The sequence below is a fragment of the Pseudoliparis swirei genome, chromosome 18 (genome assembly GCF_029220125.1).
Source record: "Pseudoliparis swirei isolate HS2019 ecotype Mariana Trench chromosome 18, NWPU_hadal_v1, whole genome shotgun sequence".
NCBI lineage: Eukaryota > Metazoa > Chordata > Actinopteri > Perciformes > Liparidae > Pseudoliparis > Pseudoliparis swirei.
In genome coordinates, this window is record NC_079405.1 from 7996413 (window position 1) to 8020837 (window position 24425).

Below are 24425 nucleotides of genomic sequence, written 5' to 3' on the forward strand. Positions count from 1 at the left end.
AGAATCTCAGAGCTCCCCTGATTATGCCACCCGGCTCTGTCAACAGAAGTCCCTGGATGTGATCTACACTGTTCAGCAAACCGGGACACCAGTGAACCTCTGCTTAGGTTTCTCCAGCAGAGTGAAATTGTATGGACAAAGGGGGAAGAATAATGTGCACATGATGTGGGTGTCTTTCTTTCTCTGGCCGCATGTTTGGAGTTATGCATCATGCAGATAAGAGGCAGGGATGTGAATGTGTGATGATTAAAGAGCAGAGTCCTATCTTCAGCAGGCTTAGCGTGTGTGAGGCGGCGTGTCGGGATATGAGGGGCCGTGAGGGACATTATTCAGAATACCCTCTCACACACACAACTGAAATGCTCTCACACACACACACTGGTGAAATGCTCTCACACACACACACTGGTGAAATGCTCTCACACACACACACACTAGTGAAATGCTCTCACACACACTACTGAAATGCTCTCACACACGCACACTCGTGAAATGCTCTCACACACACTACTGAAATGCTCTCACACACACTAGTGAAATGCTCTCACACACACACACACTAGTGAAATGCTCTCACACACACTAGTGAAATGCTCTCACACACACTACTGAAATGCTCTCATACACACAAGTGAAATGCTCTCACACACACTAGTGAAATGCTCTCACACACACTACTGAAATGCTCTCACACACACAACTGAAAATCTCTCACACATACTAGTGAAAAGCTCTCACACACACACATGATATGAAAAGCTCTCATACACACATATGAAAATTTCACTTGAAACGGAAGGCATTTCACTTGAAACGGAAGGCATTTCACTTGCAACGGAAGGTGCAGTGTTGCCAGGTCCGCGGTTTTCCCGCGCATTGAACAACTTTGAAGTGTTGCCGGGTTGAATTTTGTGTCCGCTGCTTCGGGTAACCTATTTTGCATGCAAATTACATGAATATCTTTCAATAAAAATCCATATTTTAAATGAAATAATTTATTTATACCCAAATCCTACCATAAACTGCTTTTAATGCTGGCATACTAAACATTTGGTGTTACTTTGTAGATATTACAATACATTTGGCAATGATAGCAATGCTGTTGGACTTTAAAAGCAGTGTATATGGTTTGGCACGGGCATATTTTGAGTTCTGATATTGGGCTGGTTTTTGGGCTGGTTTTGTCACACAGACCTGGCAACCCTGGGAAGGTGTTTCAGTTGAAACGGAAGGTGATCAAGGATGGCAGATCAACAATCTGCTCAACAGCCCTTAAGCAACGGCGTTACTAAACATTAAGTCACATTTCTTATGTTGCGAACAAGCATCGCTAAACATGTTTCAAAGTGTACATATCCGCTCAAGGTAACCAGTTGTTTCAGATCCCTTCGACTTAATGGATCAATATATAAATTACTTGACTTGAAACTAATATCTGGTGGCGCAGCGCACAGACTGCGCGTCTTTGAGTGCAGACTCCTTTTGCGTGAAAGAGATCGAAACCAGGTCGGGCGATCTTTTTATTTTTATTTTTTCGAAAATGTATTTCTTCATACGTGGCTGTGATGCGCTGCTCACTTATACAATCGTAATCGCCGAAATGGATATGAACGGTGGCTTGAAGATCTCCAGCAATATGTTTGTGAATGTGTGACGAATCTGGTGAGCGAGACAGAGCCCCGCTGCAGATGTTAAGAGAACACAACGCACGCACGCGTAGGGAGACCAGTAGGTTTGAAAACCAGTAGGGGTGTAACACCGGCTGCTGCCCAACAGTTGAGGCATTAGACAGTGTTCTGATTGTCTCCGCTGAGGCCAATATGTTGTTTAGTAACGCCCGTTACTAAGGAGCACATTGTTGATCTCCGCTGAGGCCAATATGTTGTTTATCTGCTTGAAGACCTGAAACACCTTCCATCAGGGAAGCCAGGTCTGTGTGACAAAACCAGCCCAATGGCCAATAAAACTGCCAAAACCAGCCCAATATCAGAACTCAAAATATGCCGTGCAGACACTGCTTAATGTCGCATTCCAGCTATCATTGCCAAATGTATTGTAATATCTACAAAGTAACACCAAATGTTTAGTTTGCCAGCATTAAAAGCAGTTGGGTGGGATTTGAATAAATCGGTTTCAAACATGTATTTTTTATTGGCATATTCATGTAATTTGCATGCAAAACATCTACCAGAATCTCAGAGCTTCAACTGATTATGCCACCCGGCTCTGTCAACAGAAGTCCCTGGATGTGATCTACACTGTTCAGCAAACCGTGACACCAGTGAACCTCTGCTTAGAGTTTCTCCAGCAGAGTGAAATGCCTTCCGTGTGTGAGAGCTCAAAGTGTGTGAAGAATTCACTATGTGTGTCACATGATGTGTGTGTGAGAGCTTTCACTAGTTTGTGTGAGCCGCATGTGTGTGAGTTATGCATTTCACTGCAGATAAGAGGCATTCAGTAGTGTGTGAGCATTCACAGTGTGATGTTAAAGAGCATTTCAGTAGTGTGTGTGAGCAGGCTCACTAGTGTGTGTGAGAGCATTTCAGTTGTGTGTGTGAGAGTAGAGTCTGTAGTGTGTGTGACCTGATGGCCCCTCATATCGGGAAGGCGAGCGCATATCCTGTTTGTTAACCAAGACACGCACACACACTCACACTCACACGCACACAGAGACACGCTGAACCACCATCCAACAGCAGAAGGCAGGTTGACCTGCAGGATGTGATTGTTTTTTCAAAGTTAGAAGAAGAGAGGTGATCAAGGGAGGAACAGGGCCGCAAGTGAGAAAGCTTCATCAAAAAGAAATAGCCGTGATGTACTTGTTTCAGCCACTGGGGGCGCCGTTACCACGCAGAGTGACCAGAAACCGCCTGGATCTAAACAACCAGACCACAAAATGACCACCATGAATAAACCGCGTCTAAAGTTCCGTGGGAGTGTGCAGTCCATGTGTATGTATACGTGATTATTCAAGTGTGTGTGTGTTGATGTGTCGGATACGTGCCCAACCAAACACACGCTGCGCACACAGCCCACCGAGGATGATAGTTTGCGCTCGGCGGAGGAGTATTAGTTACAGGATTGAGAAATTATTTGATTATAAAATAACGTTGACTGTGTGTTCTTAGGCAACTAGTGCCAGTTCCTGTATGCGTGTGCCAACAGGCAGAGCCCAGTGTGTGTGTGTGTGTGTGTGTGTGTGTGTGTGTGTGTGTGTGTGTGTGTGTGTGTGTGTGTGTGTGTGTGTGTGTGTGTGTGTGTGTGTGTGTGTGTGTGTGTGTGTGGGTGTGTGTGCATTCCTGTGAGGACCCTGAGTGGATCAAAGCCACCCCAGGCAGTGTCCTCCTGAGGGAGCGAGCTGTCAGATCTGGGATCAGAGATCAGCGGCGTGGGTCCTCCCTCCTCTTCGCTCTCTGTGGGGTCCGTCACAGCAAGTTAGCACTCGGCCAAAGGCACTGATCAACAATTAGATTAAGCTCTCTCCAAATAATAGCTGTGAGCTCTGGCGGCGAGGATCGGACCATCCAGAGAAAAAGACACAAAAGAAAGAGTGCTGTTGTTTCGTATTTTTAGGATTAGATGACTAGATAATACAACTAAAAATAATCGCAATCTTACACGGTTACGACCCTTGGTGTCAGCATTTAAACGAGTTGATATGATGATTTCAAAGTGTTCATGCTTATTTCTTTTTACAAATATAAAACGACATTTTCCCAAAACCACGATATTTTCCTAAACTTAATCACAATAGGAATAAAGACAAATTAACTCAGTATGAGACTTTGAAACGTGTCGGAGTCGGACACTTTGTACACTGTCCACCTTTATCTTTTGAAATCCTCGGAGTCGAAATAGTTTAGCACGTCTTTCCCTCAAGGAAACGTTGTCAATGAACATCTTACAGGAAGCAGTAGCGCTTCTTCACACGACGTGGGAAGACAATCTTGGCTCGTCCTTAAAGCACCCATGTTGGTATCCACTGATAAAAAAAACACTTTTATTTGGGAGTAAAACTGAAGGCATGCAAGTGCCCCCCTTGTCAGTCTGTGAACTGTTTTGGGAAACGGTTTCCCGTTTACGTGTGTTTTGGTGTTTTGTCTTCCAAAAACTTTGACTAAAGCTCACGTTTCTTGGCCCGGTCAGACTTCTTTTCGGAGATCTTCCAGTGTTCCCGGATCTCGGCATTTAAGCAATTAAGCTGGCTGGAGCAATGTTAATATCCCAGATAGCAACGGAGGCAAAAGTAGAAGAATAAAAGAGCAGATCGTGAAATAAAATGGAACCGGCTCATCATCACTTATACCTGTACCATGTGGTGTTTCATGACCTTGAGACGTGGCACCAGACTGTGAGAAACTTTTAACATATACAGCTTGGGTAGAACAGATTTAGGCGGACTGACAGTTGGCAAATATTTGTTAATATAAGCAAGACGATGCATTACAAATCTTCCATACAAAACACAGCACCGGTGGTAAAATGATTCAGCCCTACTGCATTGGCTATTGACTGTGTGTGTGTGTGCGTGTGTAATCATGTCGAGAGAGCACGCACCCCTGACAGTATGTGCCAGTGCTCTGGTCAGCCCACCCGTCGTAGATGTGCTGCCAACTCTCCCTTGGCAGGCACTGAAATCTTTTTTAAAATTTTTTTTTTTACTTCTGCAGTGGTCAGCAGAGTCAACAGCTCCGTCAGCCCTCATGTGCGCGCAGTGCGTATGAATCCGTGTGACTGGAGCGCTTGTGTGTGCATGAACCTTTCTAATAGGATGCGATATGGGTTGGTGAGCAGCTCCTGGACATTTCTTGCTGCTGAATTAAAGGGCCACTTCACCCAGTGTCACCCTCAGTGGGGTCTTGCCCTGCAGTTTGTTTCTTGAATGTGCAAAAGTTTTTAAAATATCCGCCTCCATCCCAATTAAAAGGAGATTTTGTGAATGCTCTGTGGTTCCCAAAGCAATAAAAAAATGGCGTTTTCCCAGAAATAGTATTCCCATTACTCCCAATAAACCACAGGTCTCACTGTCAACAGTTTTCATTGGGACTATGTCTTTGGTCAGACCGAGTTCCAATGAAAACACTTATCCAGACTAAACTGGGACAATAAATTGCTGTGGACTCTTTTTAAACTTGAAATTCAATAATTTAATCCAATTACAAAACTCATGCTGTGCAACCAAATATTGTTCAAGCCAACGGAACTTTATTTAAAGGTTTAGAGGATGTAGTGTCCAAAGAGCAACTATTTTTGTGGGCCGAATTTCGGGGAAATGGGTATCAAGTGATGCACAAGACATTCAAAACATTTCCATATGATTTACTGTATTGGGTTTGAATATTTTTGAACATTGTGTGGCTTCAACAAAGAGCTGTAAACTGATAAAGATGATATACTATTCTATCACATGATGCCAAAGGGGAAATACAAAGAAACTGGATGTTTAAGAATTAGTTAAGAAATGTCAACAATTCCTCAAAGCATTCATTATTGAAACAGTAAGTATTCAACTAAGTACATAATCAGCAAAGGAAATCAGTTACATTTTTTTAAATATTGTATTTGTTACGTGTCAACAAGGTATATTAACTCAAAGAAGTAGAAAACAAGACATAATAAGATTAACTGACTTTTTAACAGTTAATGTTTACTGTCGAAATCCAGATGATCCCTGAATTATCAGTGGATAACATCTCGATAAGAACATACAAAAAATAAATCAGAGTTTAAGTTTAATTCAAGAAGCGTTCCTGTGGTTACGGTTATTATAATGTAATCGCTGCATTTCATACGTCCATCCCTCACTTGCAACATCACTGCACATTATTCAGTTACTCTTACGGCTCAACATACTTTCTCTTTTTTTTAACAGACACAATTCTTCAATTTTATTGGGGAGGAGGCAGGAATCTCACAGATGATTATCTCAAAACCATAAACTATCTTGATGACTTAATACCCCGAGAGAGCTCCAGTAGGTGAGAAATGGTTATCTTTCGGGTTGATGTAATCCGGGTGGAGCGACTCCTTTTCACACCACTGCCCTTTTGCACCTTGCTCTAAAAGCTCCGTGGTTGGCCAGCCTTCGCTTTAGGAAGTTTGAAGCTCAACCCCCCCCCCCACCCCACCCCTCCTCCTCCACATGCACAAACACTCACTCACACACACGCACACACACTGAAACTATCTCTGCCTCCCTCCCTCCATCTCTCTCTCTGCAAAACTACAAGAGCCAGACAATAGTGCAAAATTCTCCTCCTGCTCACATGCACACACACACACACACACTCACTGCACATGCATCGAGTGGAACAGATCCACAGAGCTGCACAGTAGTGAGGCAATGGTGTGTGATTGAGAGAGAGGGGGGGGGGGGGGAGTGGTGAGAGAGAGAGAGAGAAAGAGAGAGAGAGAGAGCAGGCATTTACTCTCCCTCTATCCCCACTTGTGGAAAGCAGCAGAGTGGAGAAGTTGCATGAAGCGTGTAAGGTTCCAACTGGACTTTTAAATCAAACCATGGTTGCCAAGAAGAGGAGGTAGAAGAACAAGACGAGGACAAAGAGAAGGAAACTCTCCAGCCGGCTGAAGGAGACCAGAGTTTCATCCGAGGGATTACTGGACTCTTCTTATATGTGCTTGTGTCATGGTGATATCCCACATGATCGCCTCTTGTTGACAGGAGCCCATCAGATTTACCAACCATCAAGGTGTGTTTGCTGAGCCGAGGAGCGTGTGTGTGGATGAGGTGTGTGACGGGAGCAGGAAACATGTCGAACGGACGTTTCAGCCACCTGTTGAGGGGAGTCTGGATGCTTTGGCTGTGGCAAGGTGAGTTCAGGCACTGTCTGGTGATGTGGATGATGACGTGTGTGTGTGTGTGTGTTATTTGTAAAGTCTTCTCGCTGTTTAAACAGCTTTTTGAATATCTAGTTTGTCTTCATTTATGCCACACATTTTTGCCCAGTGAATTTGTGCAAAATGTTGATATAAATGTAAATATTTTTTTTTTCAAAGAAGCTTAAACTGATGTTGGTGTTTCGTAATCACGTGCTCTATGAATCCATATGTACACGACTAACTCTAACTAAGATCTTAAAAGATTATAGCAGACATCTGCTGCAATCCGAAGCTTCTCCACTATGAAAAGAAGAAGAAAAAAACACCAGATAAACGCTCTCTCATGAGAAATCAGCTGAACACTTGCAGATTTACAGTTTAAAGAACACATGGCGAGGACACGGAGACAAAGCAAGGGGACGAGATTATAACAGACACACTCATAATTACAAGGAAGTTATTATGTAATTGGTCACAACTCAAATGGTTTGCAGAGCTCAATATGTGGATCAGCACTTACTGAAAAATAAAAACACAACCCATGAAGTTAGACTCATGAATAGCCGCTCTGTGCTCCCTCTCTCCTCATCTGTGTCTCTTCAAAGCAACAGTCGGATCTGTGGGCGGCGGACGAGTCTTTAAAGAAGAGCTCTGGCCAGTGCCTTTAAACAATGGTTCCCTCGGAGCCGAGAAGCGTGGCCCTGGAACTAATGTTGCCATTATGTTAATGGTTAGAATAACAGGACGCAGCCATTACTGACTCCACCTCGGGCTGCTGTGCGGAGCTGATTGTCCAGAATAGCAGAATAGCAGCGTTTTGGCCATCAGGGCTCGTTACGGTGATGAGCCGACGGGAGGAGACATCGACCCAGTTATCACCCCCTCATCCCTCCCGGGCTCCAGACGTGTAGACTGGTGTCTGTGGGGTGTTTTTTTTGGTTGTAGCACCGCTCATGTCTAGAGGAGACAGGCGAGGTTGAGCTGCTGGCCCTGACCAGATGTCAGAGGAAGCGGAGCGGGGAATTAATAAGGAGTTAATTTCAGGAGAGTGGAAAAGTGGAATTGTTTTTAATTCGGACACATTTTTGACAGGTGTGATGTCATTTCACTGAGGGGGAAAAGCTCCCCCGAGTCAGCCGTCCTGCTTGTTTTTTTGTTTTTTTTAACTTTGAACCCAAACTTTTTTTATCTTTAAAGCTACAAACACTCAGTTCTCTGAGTTTTGCTTCACTTGATGAAGTGAGAAAGATCAAAGTGACCACATGGAGTAGCCCACAGTGAATGTTTAGATGGAGGTCTGGTGGAGTCTTGGACAAAGTTATTTCCTGTCATGGGACAGTGAAGATATGAGCTGAACTGGACTGCATGGGAACACGATGTGATCCCACTAGCACAACTTTGTTTTACCCCCAAAAACCCATAATCATAAACATCGGATGCAGTCTTCATGTCACAGCCACCGACCAGATCTCCCAGAACATCTCCAAACCGAGCTTTTGGATGGAGGCGAAACTGATGTCATGTCGGCTCAAAAGACGTCGATGGACCATCAACTTCTCTCCGTCCACCATCTGCACCTCCTCTGCCTCGAGCTGAGAAAATGGTGGAAGTGTTGGCTTTATGTGGCAGCTGTGTTTTAGGTGCTGTGTGTGTGTGTGTGTGTGTGTGTGTGTGTGTGCGTGTGTTGTTGCTTTGGAAACGGGAGCCAGAGTTCGCTAACCACAGTGGAGCTGGCAGCAGCGTCTGCCGGGCAAACCTCCGTAGATCCCTTCTCTAAATAAACGAGGCCGCTGGATTAACCAGCTTACACTGTGATGAAAAGACAACAGCAGAGGGAGACTCCTGGTTCAGGGAGACCGCGACGAGGTGCATCGGGGTTCACGCCCCCCAAAAAATAGAAAGGGGGACTTCGGGTTGGAATAACACAACAGACCTCATGTTCTTTGAAAGACTTGGACTTCAACCTGACCTTTGGTTGACTTTGGCGACGAGGAAGGAGGGGCGGGAGTCAGAGAGAAGCACGGCGTATGCATGCCGTCCGCAGCCTCAATTTTAAATTGTACAATTAGATTACAGTTACATATCCTCACGTTTTCCTAATTAATGGGTCGACATAAATGCAGCAATGGTGGTTTTCTTCATTATTTTTGTGTCATTTTGCCTCTTTGGTTGTGTGTGCTTGTGGATGTTGTCCCCCCCCCTAAACTCAATTACATTCTTTAGTTGAGGAGAAGACTTCTCTTTAGCTGATGATGGCCAGCATGTTTTATATTTTTATACATGTTAGATATGGAGTGTGTGACAAGTGGAGCTGCTCAACGACAAAAGTAAAGAGCGATGTTATTTTGTCCAGGGGAAAACAAATGCAACAACATTGGCCTCTTGTGAGGCGGGGCTGCAGACGGGCCTTGTAAGGGGTCCCAAGACAAATAAAGTTGTGACTCACTGTCCTGTAACAACAAGAGCCGAGATCTGGAGGACAGCTCGACTGAATAGATGTGGAACGAGCAGCATCTCTCCGCTACTGCAGCATCGCACGCATAAAAACACACACACACACACACACACACATGCACCTCACTAATCTTGTCATCCCGGCTCGTGAAGAAGCCTCACCCCACCCTCCTCCAACCCCCTCGTTCTCCTGACCAACTTCATGCACCTCATCAGACACACAGAGAAGAAGAAGGGAAAAAAAGAGACAAAGATGAGAAAAACACGAAGAAGAGGAGGGCGGAATCGGAAATCCATCCAGGAGAAATGAGCCATAAACGTTGTGGCTTTTTCATCAGGGGAGGTGAGGAGAGGATGTCGTAAAAGAAAGTAGGAAACCCATAAAACACTGGAACATGGAGTCATCGGCCCTGTTGTGCCATGATTTCAGTGCACCAACAAACAAAAAAAGTTATTTCACCATCATTGCCTCCACTTTGGCAGGTTCAATGATTCTACATTGAAAGACTTAATATCTCTCTCTCTCTCTCTCTCTAATGAACGAGGCACCGGCTTGACTCAAACGTCCAGCACTTGATTCCTGCTGCGAGCCCCCTGAATCAAAAGTGCTGGGCTCTGGTTCTTGTTTTTTCAGGATAGTTCCGAATAAAGAAGTACATGAAAACAGTATTTTGACTTTGGTGCTGTGCATGAGACGAGAGAGAGAAGAGCGCCGGGCTGTCAGACCACAATCACAAACGCAAACAAACAAGCAGAGTGCAGCCTGGAGGTCCTTTATAAATGGTATTCCTTCTGCAGTGTGCTTGAAATCAATGTGTGCAGTGTGAGTCTGTGTGTGTCTGCGTGTGCGTGTGTGTGTGTGTGTGTGTGTGTGTGTGTGTGTGTGTGTGTGTGTGTGTGTGTGTGTGTGTGTGTGTGTGTGTGTGGAAACAGGATGAATATGGGAGCTCAAAGACAGGTACATTACTTTGGCCGCTCACCAGTCGGTTTAATCGAGGGCCAGTGGCGGCGGCCACGTTGCTGGTGATGACAGACTGACCGGTCCAGACCACACGCAGGGTCGCAGGCCGCTGCGCTGACCCCTTGTGGGAGAGTCGTGATACTGCGTGGTTGGGGGCTGAGGGGGGTGAGCGGCGTCGTCTTTGCCCTCCTGTGTAATTCAAGATCTGAAGGGTGTTGTTCAGATGCTCCTGGCAGTGACCTCAGGTTTACTGCAGCAGAGCAGAAAGGCGGTTTAAATAAAGTCCTGCACACAAACAGACGGGACTAACCCGCTGCCAATCAACACGACGACAACAGTGAGCAAAGCGATCCATCACAACTGGCTGTCACCTCTCTTTGTGTGTTGTTGTGGCAACCCAAGCACATCAAAGGTTATGGCGTTGACCCCAGAGGGTAAAGTTCCCATAAAGCAACAGGCAGTATTTAAACAGTGTGTTCTACAGACCACTAAGAGATCCCTGAGGAGCTCCCAATGGAAGCGATGGGGAACACAATCCACAGTCCTCCGTGCATAAATGTATCCCAATGTTTACTTGAAGCTCATATAAGGCTTCAGCACGAGGTGATTTATTTATGTAGTCTCCTGAACTGTTTCTCTTTAAAATGGCCATTTGATTTGAATATTTTTTACTTCTGAGCTTGATAAAAAAATGTTTTGTATAATGTTCATGTGAGAATTTTTTATGACAGACTATCCTTTTAATATGGGACACGCCTGATTAATTCAAATGAGTCCGATTTTAGTACAAAGTTAACTTTTTGTGTAAAAGTGCTGCTTATTATTGACTGTCATGAACTAAACACACTTATTGACCTTTGACCCTATTGATTCATGCAGGCTAGTGATACGCACTTCATCAGTTCTGTCTGTGTTATGTTTTCTTTTACGACGTCGTAGGAGGCCTGTCGTTGACAATTTCATCAAAAAGCTCTCAGACGTTACTGATTAGTTGGATTACTGTGGAATGAGATACAATATTTCACGACCAAAATTATCACAAAACTGCATTTTTAGTTTTTATAGAGGTACACCTAAATTCTACAGCCTATTTAAAGCAGTACTGTTGTATTATGAAGCTCAGTTTATACTAGCTGTGTGCAATAAACTGCCATCTGAGCCTATAATTCAAAATGTAACTATTCGGTAACATCAGATTTATCAGTTTTACAGTAAGTTTTATTGGTAAAAACACATCCAATCTGTCTCTGAAAGATGCACTATATTGTGACAGGGAGGTGCAGACTGCACCAATAGGGAGGTTTTATGGGCCCTTGAGAACAATAAATCAGTGGGAGCCATTCACGGGTAAAACTAATAATATCTGATTGCCAATGTAGGAAGTGAATCAACTCCAACAGTCCCCCATCTCCTCCAAAGTGAGTTGGGGGTTTGGATGTTATCATATGTATTACAACATCGCCTCACTTGTGGTTGGAACGGGCTCTTTTGTGGAGGAATACCTAAAAAAAAAACACGATGGGCAATTTTGGTTTTACTAAGCTCTGCTTTTATGAGTACTCTTTTATTAAATGTAACCACATGTCCAACTGGAATAAGATCCAAGAGAGGCAGAAAGGGGCTGAATGACATGTGACCTAAAGCAGACACTCGAATGACTCCACATCACACACTGCGATGCGACTCTTGCTTCTCTCTCCATTCATTCATTCATCACGTGAGCAACCACTTCGGCAACATGTTGCACGCAGCTTCAGAGATTGTGGATAATCCAAAACAGACCAATTAATTAATCCTGATTAGTATTTCTGCTCCGAGCTCTCCCGTGGGAGCGCAGCTGGGTCCGACTGACCGGGTTCCCTCGCCAGCTGCGGTGACATGGAGCATAAACAAACACATCAGCACATGGGGAAAATTGCAAACATGTTTCAGTGCCTGTCACAGGAATAAGAAGTATTAATCATATCGGCAAATTGACAGGCCGCCCGAAGGAGGATAAATGTGCTTTGAGCTTAAATCAGGTTTTCGTGGTGTATGACTTTATAGTTCAATCCAAATTCTGCACAAGATTGTGTGTCCGTGTGCGTGTGTGTGTGTGTGTGTGTGTGTGTGTGTGTGTCAGGTGGAAGGCAAGGAAATGACTGCGCTGCACACATGTCTGTGGTTGTGGTCAGCATATGGGAAGCATTCCAGTCGTGAGGGGAACACAAAATATCCTCCGACTGACACTAACAAGGTTTATAAATGCTGATCAGTCCGCCGCCATCTTGGAGCCTTTTACAGAAAGAAAAAAAAAGATAAATGTAAACATCAGACATTTTCTATTCCAATTCCCCATTTCCCTTCATCCGCTTAGTTATACGAGAACAAAAGTGATCTGCGGCTCAACAAATAAACCCCCCGAGCGCAACTGGAGGCTCGACGGGTGATGTTCTCCCCGAGCGCATCTAAAGTAAAATGTGAGAGAAGTGGAGTGAGGTTACGGCCGTAAAGCTGTCCACCACAGATGACCTTGAGGAAAGTTGAGAAATGAGTACAGCGGGGAGGGGGAGGGAACAAGAGAGGAAAAATGGGAAATAGAGGAAAAAGGCGAGCTGGATATACTGACTTTCACAACTAACAGCTCGATGAGAAGATTGATACCACTCTCATATTTGTCTTTTGAATATACAACTGGAGTCAGCCGCTTGTTAGCTTACCTCATCACAAAGTCTGGGAACAGAGGGAGAGAGCTCGCCCGGCTCTATCCAAGGGTAACAAATCCACCTACCAGCACCTCTAAATCTCACTTTTTAACATCTTACATGTCATTTGTTGAATCTGTCCAACAAGTACACATGTTAAATCAAGAATGCACCCGTAAAGAGTAAAAGTAAGTGGAGGAGTGTGTAATAAAATACAAGAGGTCAGAAAGAAAACAGGAGATGGGCGGCATCTGTGAGAACTCATCCTCCTTCGCTTTTTGACATTTGTTTTGGGAGGATGGAGCTGGAACAATAATTTCCCACACAGGCGAAACCCCCCCGATCGGGTTTCCTCACGCTGCAATCAGAGAATCCTCTTTGTCTCTCTCAACTGAAACCAGATCGCAGCCTCGCGGCGTCGACGTCTCACACATCTCACGCGACAAAAGGCGACAGTGCAGTCGTGACGACCCAACGACGGGCCGACCGAATGCAGATGTGCTGGTGTCAGATCAATGAACGTTATAGGATGATGAATATGAATAATGCTTTCATTTGGATTAACTTAACCGTCAGTGTGTGGGAAAACTAAAGCGAGAACATTCATCACAATGAGTGTTTTCATATTAATATTATCAACAGATGTGTTTGGCTCGGCCGGCCTGCTGCTGTCGGAGACCCACCGTTTGGTTCATCTCAATGATAGAAATGTATGTTTACAAAAACCATACACTCTTGCAAACACACACACACACACACACACCTTCTGTCTCCAAGCAAACCCCAAAACAAGGCCTGTGCAGCTGCAGGCTGATCGTCGTGACACGCTTAAGCTGTCTGCACCGTGGCCAACGTCCAGGTTCCCAGCTATATGTATGGTTTCTATAGCACCCGCTCACCCCTCATTACATGGAGAATTTACCACAATTACAGCCCTGGTGCAGCTTGCAGTCAACCAGAAGTGTGTTTAGATGTGACAGGGGGAAGACGGGAGAACTAGATGAAGTGTAATGGCGCCTCCGCGTTTATCGGATTTGATGCTGTTTACTCACTGTTGTGTTTTCTGACTTTCCTGCTCTCTGTAGTTGTGTTTGTGGCTGGGTCAGGGAGTAAACTATGGGAGGTGCCCACAGCCTCCTTCACTTCCTCCTCCAACCTCAGCGAGGGCCTGTGGGAGCAGGACTGTCAGTACCGCCACCTACAGGACCGAGTCAGAATCACAGCAGATGTCCCCCCAAGGCTGGACGGCACATGGGTGTCAACAAGGTGAGTTTCAGGTTAAGTTGTGGTTGCCATAAAGTGCCTGAGCAAGATGTGTAGATTAACGGTGTATGTATTTTTTTAAAGTCATTGTCTTCCAGATGTTTTATTGAAGCAGGTGTTGACTGAGATGTGGCCTTCAGTCAGACTGGAATCCCAGAAATGCAGACTTGAGACTGGTTTTCAGGAAATAAGTCCCTCGTAGTGGCAAACCAAGAATCACCAACCAATCAAAAGCTAAAAGAGATGCAGGGCTCTCAAGTGTCACGCATTGAGCGTGACAGTCACGCATTTCGGTCTTAAGTCACGCACTCCCGCCACACATCGTATTTATCATGCTGACAAAACCTCTCGTTACCTTCGCATTGAAAATGCGGAAGGTTATGTTTTGATCGCCGTGTATTTATTTATTTATTTATTTATTTGTATGCGTGTTATTCGCAGAACTCAAAAAGTATTGAACCGAATCGCATGAAATTTGGTGGGATGATTGGATATTATCCGGGGACCAGTTGATTATATTTTGGGATCGATCGGGTCAACGGTCAAGGTCAAGGTCATGGAAAGGTCAACATCTTTTTTTTACCATAGCACGATATTTTTGTCCAATTGGCATGCAACTAATGCCAAAATGTTCATAATTCAATGCCCAAGCTTGTGATATGCGAAGGTATGCGCTCTGCCGAGTGCCCATTCTATCTATTTAATGTTTTAATGTGCCGCAGCGCGCAAACATGAGCTGGTCGCGCTGCCCTCACCGTGGTGGAATCAAGCGCTCCCCTGGAGTTCTGCTGTGAGGTGCCACGTATCAGCCAATCAAAAAGAAGATAGATATGTCACTCTAGCCTGTCTTCAAAACGTGAGAGCCCTGGAGATGAATGACGGACTCAGTCGGTCAGAGACACGACTCAAACGGAATGATAATGTTTATATGAATTACTGTTGGATGTGTAAATAAGCGACTCTTTACTCATGAGTTCCCATATCAACTCTTAGAGGTGAAATGTCAGCGATGTGTTTGACATGTTTCTGCTGGCCCACAAAAATCCTGGAAAATAATTTAAATTTAGATAAGTATAACAGCTTTAAAAGTAAAATGTAAATATGAGTAGCTTTGTGCCTTCACCCAGAGTCAACAGGGATCAACACCCACGACCCTGAATAGGATGAGAAGTCAAGGGTGATGGATGGATGGATGATTATCTGTACTGAGACCCGAAAGACTTAAAGACAGCTCTGGTGGCAGGAAACTAATCTCTGCTCACCTCTATCTGTATAGACTTTTTTAAAAGTGTTCATAAGAGGAGCAAGTGAAGCACAATTACAAACACGAATAGAAGCTCCATCACAATCCATCATACATATCATCTACATTACATTACATGTAATTTAGCAGACGCTTTTATCCAAAGCGACTTACAATAAGTGCATTCGACCTAGAGTACAAACTAAGAACAACAAGAATACAGAAAGTAACATTTCCTCAACATAGTCGAACTACAAAAGTACCATAATAAGTGCTAATCTGTGTTTTAATCCAGATATAGTCGGAAAAGATGTGTTTTTAGTTTCCGGCGGAAGATGTAGAGACTTCCTGCTGTCCTGATGTCAGTGGGGAGCTTGTTCCACCAATGAGGAGCCAGGACAGCAAACAGTCTGGATTTCGAGTGATTAGCTCGAAGTGCAGGAGTCACAGGTCGATTGGCTGTTGCCGAGCGGAGCGAATCTATTCACAACACAATTAATCACTTCATTACCTTCGCATTGAAAATGCGGAAGGTTATGTTTTGATCGCCGTGTATTTATTTATTTGTATGCGTGTTACTCGCATAACACAAAAAGTATTAAACCGAATCGCATGAAATTTGGTGGGATGATTGGTTATTATCCGGGGACCATTTGCTTCGATTTTGGGATCGATCGGGTCAAAGGTCAAGGTCAATGTCATGAAAAGGTCAACATCTTCTTGAATCGCATGGCATTTGGTGGGATTGGTTATTATCCGGGGACCATTTGATTAGATTTTGGGATCAATTGGATCAAAGGTCAAGGTCATGAAAAGGTCAAAATCTTCTTTTTACCACAGCAAGGTCAATTTTTATCCAATTGGGATCCAACTAATGCCAAGATGTTCATAATTCAATGCCCAATCTTGTGATATGCGAAGGTATGCGCTCTACCGAGTGCCCATTCTAGTTTTATATTAATCTATCTCATTCCCCTGTGTTCAGGTGTGAAGTTCGGCCCGGTCCGGAGTTCCTCACCCGCTCATACACCTTCCATCCCAGCCGTCACTTCCAGGCCCTGCAGCACTACTACACCGACAGCAGCTGCGAGGACCCCGCCTACTCCCTGATGATCAGGGGCAAGCTCCGTCTGCGCCAGGCCTCCTGGATCACCCGCGGGGCCACCGAAGCCGAGCACCACCTCAGCAAGGTGGGCATCGTGGTCCACAGCCTGGCGGCCAAGCAGAGGCTGGCCTCCATGCTGCCCCCGAGCTGCGTGGGTCCGACCCTGGGCCGAGTCGTGCCGGGGAAGCCGTGCGAGCTGTACAACACCCGGGCGGGGAGGGGGTGTCTGGAAGCGCTGGGCTTCTCCATGATGGAGATGGGAACGATACGTGTGGAGACGCAGCACCGCGGCCATGGAGGGAAGGTCCAGGAGCTGCTCTTGGGGGACATTCACACTGACTGGACACAGAGGACTCAGTATCGACCTACAGGGTACCAACAGCCGCTGCAGAACGCCATGGTGAGACACGACTGGGTTTATTTATTTTAAATCTTTACATGTACTTGTAAGGACAGTTTGAGTTTTTGATGAAAACTAACATAAAAATGTAATTGATAATTTTTGTAAATACATTTTCTCCAGGTTAATTACCTTCGCATTGAAAATGCGGAAGGTAATGTTTTGATCGCCGTGTATTTATTTATTTATTTGTATGCGTGTTATTCGCGTAACAAAAAAAGTTGTAAAACGAATCGCATGAAATTTGGTGGGATTATTGGTTATTATCCGGGGACCATTTGATTAGACTCTGGGATCGATCGGGTCAAAGGTCAAGGTCATGATAAGGTCAAAATCTTCTTTTTACCATAGCACGGTCAATTTCTATCCAATTGGAATGCAACTAATGCCAAAATGTTCATAATTCAATGCCTAATCTTGTGATATGCGAAGGTATGCACTCTACCGAGTGCCCATTCTAGTTGATTAGTTGTATCTGATTTAAATAAAAACAATTTGGGGGGTTTTAGAAGATTTAGAAGAGTCTTTAGCATTTCACATTTATTTAGATCACAAGTGACGGGTTGACTAGATGCTAAATAAACTGGTCCCGCCTCTCCTCGTCTCTTCGCAGCATCATATCCACCCCTGCCCTGTGTGCGCCCTGGTGTACCGCTCCTCAGAGCAGCGCCCCCCGGTGTTGCACCGGAGCCCGGCAGCTCTTTTGTCTCTGACCGGCCGCTGGGTCAGCCACCGCTGCGAAACCCGTCCCAATGTCCTCTTCCTCACCCGAGACTTCACCTTCGATCCCGAGCAGCACGCGTGGCAAGGTGTCTACCGGCACTACTCGGACCCCGTCTGCTCCCAGCCCACCTTCACCCTGAGAGCCTCGGGCCACTACGCTCAGGGGAACCCCTCCGCCAAGGTCTCGGGAGCCACGGAGTTCGTCTTCAAGGTCACCCAGGTGGGACTCGCAGCTCTCGAGGAGTCCACGGTAAAGTTACTGAATGGTACGAGGTCCGGAAAGTGCGGTCAAGCGGGAGGTTGGGAGATCGGCGTGGAGCAAGACTTGGCCCCGACAGACGGGTGCACCCTGCTGGGCATCAAGCTGCCACATAAGGAGTACGAGCTCTTCAAGACGGAGCTGGATCACAGGAAACACCCGCTGCTGTTCATCGGAGAGAGGCCGACCGACGGGTCCAGTCCAGACCGACCGCAGAGGAGGCCCACTTCCTTTCAGGCTCCCATGGAGCTTTGCGGTGGGGGGGGGACACAGCCTTCACGTCGCTATGGCTCAGGTTTTAACAGTAAGCAAGTCCAGTTAGCAGCCAATGGGACCATGAGACTGGCACAGCTGGTGTTACTGGTGCTGGGGTCTGTGCTGGGCAGCTGGCTCTGTGCTTATTAGGGACACTGTTCACACGTCCAGTCTGTTTGCGCAGCTGAAGTCATTGATGGACAATGTTTTTCTGTCGGGTTTATTTCACTTTTCCGCCATATGATGATGACCAACATGTGTGACGGTCAAGAGAAATCATGAGACACTCGGGAGAGCTGAATACGTTTTGATATTTGGCTTTCAGATGCTGCTTGTAGGTTCACTTTAATGACTCTAAACGACAGCTGCTTTTCTACCTTAAACTAATCTGTATATAAACCACCAATATTTACAAATGTCATCATTTCAGTATGTAAAGATATATTCTTTTATACAGCTTCTTTTTGTGCGAGGATCTCACGTCACAGATTCATTCCTCGTCAGATGATTACTACAAAGCAGGATCGCAGTGTCGACATGTCCATCGGTTATTTCCACACCGAACTGAAAGCCATAAACTTTTCAGCAGACTTCACACCGGAGATAATTCTCTCCCCAGATGCAGGATAGCTAGAGCACTTTGTACAGAACATAGTTTTCTCAACATGCTGAAGAGAAAAGCTGGGACGTGGAAAATGTGTAATCAGCACTTCTAATAGCTGCTGTCCTCATTGGTCCAATGCCACTGTGGTGTGAATTGTTACTTCATCTCTAATCTCTGTAAAACAATATGTATTAGTCTGCTTTTCTATCAGCAGTTGATCTTAACAGTCAAATCAATATTTATTTTAACCATTTATACTGTACTTTTTTTAAAAAGAGAAAAGATTTGAGTTAGTTTTTCCATTTAAGAAGTGATTGTTTTCTATGTGTAATAAAAATGGCTTTTCATAATGTCTTGTGTTCAATTACGGCTGTACATACATCAGAATGCTAACGTGCTTTCAAAGACAACGCTAGCTAGCATGCTGACGGTCAGCAGGTGTAATTCCTAGCATGCGCATCCATTTAGTTTTCAGCGTTAGCATGCTAACATTTGCAAAATAGCAAACGTAGCTGACATTTTCAGGGTATTTACTCTGAAAACCAAAGATGTGGAAAGATGACGATGGGCCTGGATGAAAAGTTAAGGAATGAACAAAGTTATTATAACTCATCCTGAGAGGGATATGAATGTCTGTAGGCCTACCAAAGTTGATTGAAGTCCATAAAATAGTACTTGAGTTATGTCAGTCAAAACCACAAACAGTCAACCTCATGGTGGTGCTAATGAAAGTCAGGGGCTCACCGGGAGAATTCGTTCTCTATGGGAACCATGAAAATCTGGACAAAATGTCATGTAGATCCATCCAAAAGCTGCTGAGATATTTCAGCATGGACCAAAGTGGTGGAACCAACATGCACAAGTGTTTTATTTCAGCTATCAAACTGAAAACTGTGACTGTAGCATTGAATGCGGTCTGATTCCAAGCCCAGATAGTGTGAGCGTATACTGCCATTTCATAAATAACTGTCATATGGTTCACACATTACACGAGGCATTCCAGTGCAGGTCCAACTGCTGAAAACACACATATGGATATCAGATTGAATGGCCCGTGTTTCATGAGAATGAACAGCAGCGTTCGGCCAAAGAAATATAGAATTCGCCACCGCTCTGACGATAAATATTAGAGAAGCACAGCAGCTCCAGATTTCCAGTGTTATGACTGAAGCAAGTGAAGTAACGTGCTCCACAGAGATGGACAACGGCTCTTACAAAAATATTACTGCAGTCAGTTCAACTCAGCTTAGACGATCAGCTGCGTTATATTCAAATATTTAGAATTGACATGCAAATAATCTGTAGCATTTAACCAGTGAGGAATATAAACGAATCCTCACAGTGCTGTTCTTCCATGAAGATATATTGGAACAAAATGTTTTAAAGGCCCTGAGGAATGAGTGATGTCTGTATTTTTATTTGTTCTCCTCCGGCGTGGAGACAGATCAAATCTGACGGGTTATTTGGTAAATGTCAATCCAATCTTATCCAACGATTGGATCCACAGACACATCCACAGACTTGGAGCAATATTAGCATTCTTTTGGAGTCGTGTTTCCAATAATATAACTTTTCTTTAGTGGAATAATATAACTTTAGCTCTGTTTTTTGGTCTCCACCAATGCCTGTGGGAAAATGTGCCTCTTTAGCTGCTAAATGCTCCACAGTGTTCACAAGTGGGTCACTAATTTTGATAATATGCATAAACTGTTAATAAGAAGTGGACGCTGACATCGTGACATCACCATTGGTTTGTGGACTGTGGTTTTTATGCCTTGAGTTCCTCATTTTGGCCATCTTGGATTCATATACTGATTTTGTGCAACCAGGATACGAAAGTGACCATATTTGGACTACGGAGCAGCAACGCCGTGGTAGAGATGCCATATACTGTTCTGGTTGTGACATGTCAATCACAAGGTGCCCACACCCTAATGCACACGTTTTTTTTCCGGATTTTTAAGAACTGAAACAATAAACTTATTTTCTCAGAGACTTCCTTTCAATCTAACCTTTTTTTTCCAACCAAGTCGCTCCCTAATGGCCAGTTGCACTTCCGCGTTGCCGTCACTTTTCAGAACCGAAGGTTGCCGCCATTTGGTGCTAAGCATAATGAGAGCTGTGAGACTGAAACAAATAATAGTCATAATTATTTGTTTGTTCTACAGTTTTGCAAAAATATTGATTATAGTTGCTAAAAGGTTTTCAGGGGCTGCAAGTCTACAATGACATAATTGAGCACCATCTGTGCTGCAGCTTTAAAATGAGTAAATACATCTAATTAAATAAATAAACAAATTAAAAATGAAGACAAAATGAGGTTGGTTGGCTCTCGAACATTCAAATCGTGGGGACGGAAAGAGAAAGAAAGAGGAGGAAGTAGTCCTTTCCAGAGGCTCCATACTGTTCCTATTAACTCCTTGAGAGAATGGTGATGGCAGCTGTTAGCCCCATGAGGTCATTCCTCGGGCTTGGACGGAGAATATAGATCTGTAACCTCATGGCAACACAAAATGAACACAGGCTGAGACAAAGAATAACTGCGTGTGGAAGAGTGACATTTATCTGTACAATGTAGTACAGCATCTGTCATTAAATGCAGAACCAGTGAGTCCAGCAGCAACCGCACGGATCCACCCAAGTTGTTGTGTGTGGGATGGCGGTGAACAATAAAGAGGAGGGCCGCGGGCCGCGCAGCTTTTTCAGAGTCTGTTTGCGGTTTCTGTAGCACGCCATAAAGTAGAGAGACTGTCAAGGCAGGGAGGCGTGCAGGGCCACCTGTTAGCAATCAGGCCTGGTGGCTTATTGAATGCATCCATCGAATAAAAAAATAGGCATATGTTGAAAAATACATTTTAGTAGTAAAGTAAAAGGCGAGCATGCTTGAAGATCAGATAGTTTTGTTTGTGTTTACATCAGGTTAACTGTCACTGCCTAAAATACAGATCTTTTGAAACCCCTCCCGACGACTATTGGAGGATTGGTACTTTTCAAAAGTCAATACAGACGAGCCAGTGGGGGAAATGATTACGAGTCCCGATGAAGCTGCTATTGCATTTGATCAGTTGGAGAAGGTCTGCGATGACCTTCGGTGAATCCTTCATTTCTTTACGACTGAAACTTGAGCAATATCTGATTAAGTATAAGAATAAGAATAATTAGAGCAATGTTCAAATCTGAAGCTGCTTTATGAAAAAGTAACACAAGGGAAAATACAAAAGAAAAAGACAGTCGATGCTTAAACATAGAAACCTGTAAAATATTAACAATGTCATTTTAAAAAACACATTAAGAATGACAAAAATTATATATTCAGTAACGCTTTACCGCGCAATAATATTAATTTACCCTGTGGCGAGTGGTGTAAACCAAGTAACGCTGGATTACATGTGGCAGGTTGGTGTGTTTCCCTAAGTGTCAAATTATTACAACAATATCAGAATCAGAATCAGAAACATTTATTTGTTACGTGTGTTAGACACACGAAGAATTTGATTTGGCGGCTGGTTTGTACACAATAGATGGACAAACAAAACAACAACAATCAAAAACAATCAACAGTCAACATATAAGATGAAATAATTCAAATAAATCTGTTCATGAGGGTCAGTGGGGGTCAGTGGGGGACCGGGGCTCTGTTCATGAGGGTCAGTGGGGGACCGGGGCTCTGTTCATGAGGGTCAGTGGGAGTCAGTGGGGGACCGGGGCTCTGTTCATGAGGGTCAGTGGGAGTCAGTGGGGGACCGGGGCTCTGTTCATGAGGGTCAGTGGGGGACCCGGGCTCTGTTCATGAGGGTCAGTGGGGGTCAGTGGAGGACCGGGGCTCTGTTCATGAGGGTCAGTGGGGGACCCGGGCTCTGTTCATGAGGGTCAGTGGGGGTCAGTGGAGGACCGGGGCTCTGTTCATGAGGGTCAGTGGGGGACCCGGGCTCTGTTCATGAGGGTCAGTGGGGGCTAATTGCTATTTTAACAATACATTATGGACACGTGGTGTCATAGAATAACAAAATAGCCAAACTCCTTCATTGAACAAGCAGTGGAAATTGATAGAAATAATGAGTTGTGTTAGTCAAATTTAATGGGGGAAATACTTTATGTAGCCTTCTCTAAACTAGAACCATCAAAGACCCAACCTCTACATATGACTTTAGAAATTTTTTTCCTATATACAGTAAAAAAAAATACAAAAAAGGAAAACAAAACAAGCCCAAAAAGATTTTCCTTTCAGCTCAACCAAGTTTCCAAACCACAAACAATGTGGTGGTTTAGTCTGACACATGTTCTGGTAAGAGAAAGATACAGTGCTGCTTTTGGATAGAAAACACAGCAGAGGTCCCATCTCCTGCCTTCCCATTAAAATCTTGCATACGCAGTTAATGCACACACGTCATTGAGATGACATCACTGCAGTTGTACGGGGGTGACTTCCAACCTCTCTCACTCGTTCAAATTTCAGGCTCTGTTAAGAAAATCCCATTATTTCTATGAGAATATGAGATGCAGCTGCCCCATAAAAGATAACATCAGACTTAAGTTGGCGGGCTAAGTTGAAACAAATGAGTTTCTAGTGAAAACTGTGTCCTCTTGGCTCGGAGACAAATGAAGGAAGGGTTGTGTTTTGCCCACAGAACTTCAAGACGGAGAACTTTCCTCCTTTCTGTCATGACCTCATGCTCGTATACTTATACACCAACTACTGAACAGATCCAGCCCGTCATTCTAATAAAGTCATTGGTTTGCATAAAAATGGCCCATAACTGACATATTATTATTCTTAGGATTTTTATAAGGAGGACGATGATGATGATGATGATGGTGAAGGGCATAGCTTCTATTGTCACCCTCCTTATTTAGGGTAAAATCTCATGTTAAAGCCTTCAAGCACCATTTAGCGAAGGTACATTAAAACGCTATAAGATGTGTTCAAATGTAATCTTGTAAACTTGAGCTTTTGTGTTTTCAAAGCAAAATATTATAGATATTAAAGAGTGAATTATGACCTGCTTTATTTTCACAATCTTAGCTTCAAGCAATTTATTATACGTCATTGAAATTGCAAAGGCCTAGATGTCTTTTAAAATAAAAATATTGTATTTATTGCCTTTTCATTTTAATTATGTAAATTGTCTGAACCTTTCACTTAATGGCTTCTCTTTCACATTTTGGCTGCTGATAGATAGTTTGGAATGTAATCTCATCCCAATGATGAACAAAATAAATTTTAAAAATGTTTTATAGTTATTTATTGCTCGATAGTTGAATACAGTGTTTGCCAACTTAGGGGTCAGCCCCGTTCTGAATAGAGCTGGGAGATAATTCAATATGTTATGTTTTAATGGAATTGTATCATGATGAAATTATATATAAATATATGTATGTATATATTATGGTAATTACATTGTAATTAATTAATAACTCAAATTATCAGAAAATCTGATCAAACTCAGTTAAATCAAACTATTGTCTTCATCTGATTTCTCTGTATTTGTGAGCACATATGTAAACATTGTCAGTGAATAGTTTGATGTTATTTCTTTTTTTCTGTTCAATTTCACTCGAAACTGTGTTGATTTTGTAGAAAAAAGGCTTGATCATGTGGTTAATTCGTATATACTATATTGTGATACACATACATAT

The 24425-nt window shown here is 43.9% G+C and overlaps 1 protein-coding gene across 1 annotated transcript; it reads left to right on the plus strand.

The window, feature by feature from the left end:
- The first annotated feature begins 6464 nt into the window (after positions 1–6464).
- Positions 6465–19138, plus strand: LOC130209056 (protein APCDD1-like). Its single transcript, XM_056438586.1, has 4 exons — positions 6465–6828; positions 14022–14202; positions 16428–16947; positions 17561–19138. Exons 1-4 carry the CDS (start codon positions 6741–6743, stop codon positions 18332–18334), a joined length of 1563 nt encoding a protein of 520 aa, XP_056294561.1. The 5' UTR covers positions 6465–6740; the 3' UTR covers positions 18335–19138.
- Positions 19139–24425: the final 5287 nt, after the last annotated feature.

Bases quoted from the DNA above. Each gene is read 5' to 3' on its own strand.
- LOC130209056 (XM_056438586.1), top strand. From the start codon at position 6,741: ATGAGGTGTGTGACGGGAGCAGGAAACATGTCGAACGGACGTTTCAGC. The intron at 14,203-16,427 runs GTGAGTTTCAGG...CCCTGTGTTCAG, and splicing joins GGCACATGGGTGTCAACAAG to GTGTGAAGTTCGGCCCGGTC. The intron at 16,948-17,560 runs GTGAGACACGAC...GTCTCTTCGCAG, and splicing joins AGCCGCTGCAGAACGCCATG to CATCATATCCACCCCTGCCC.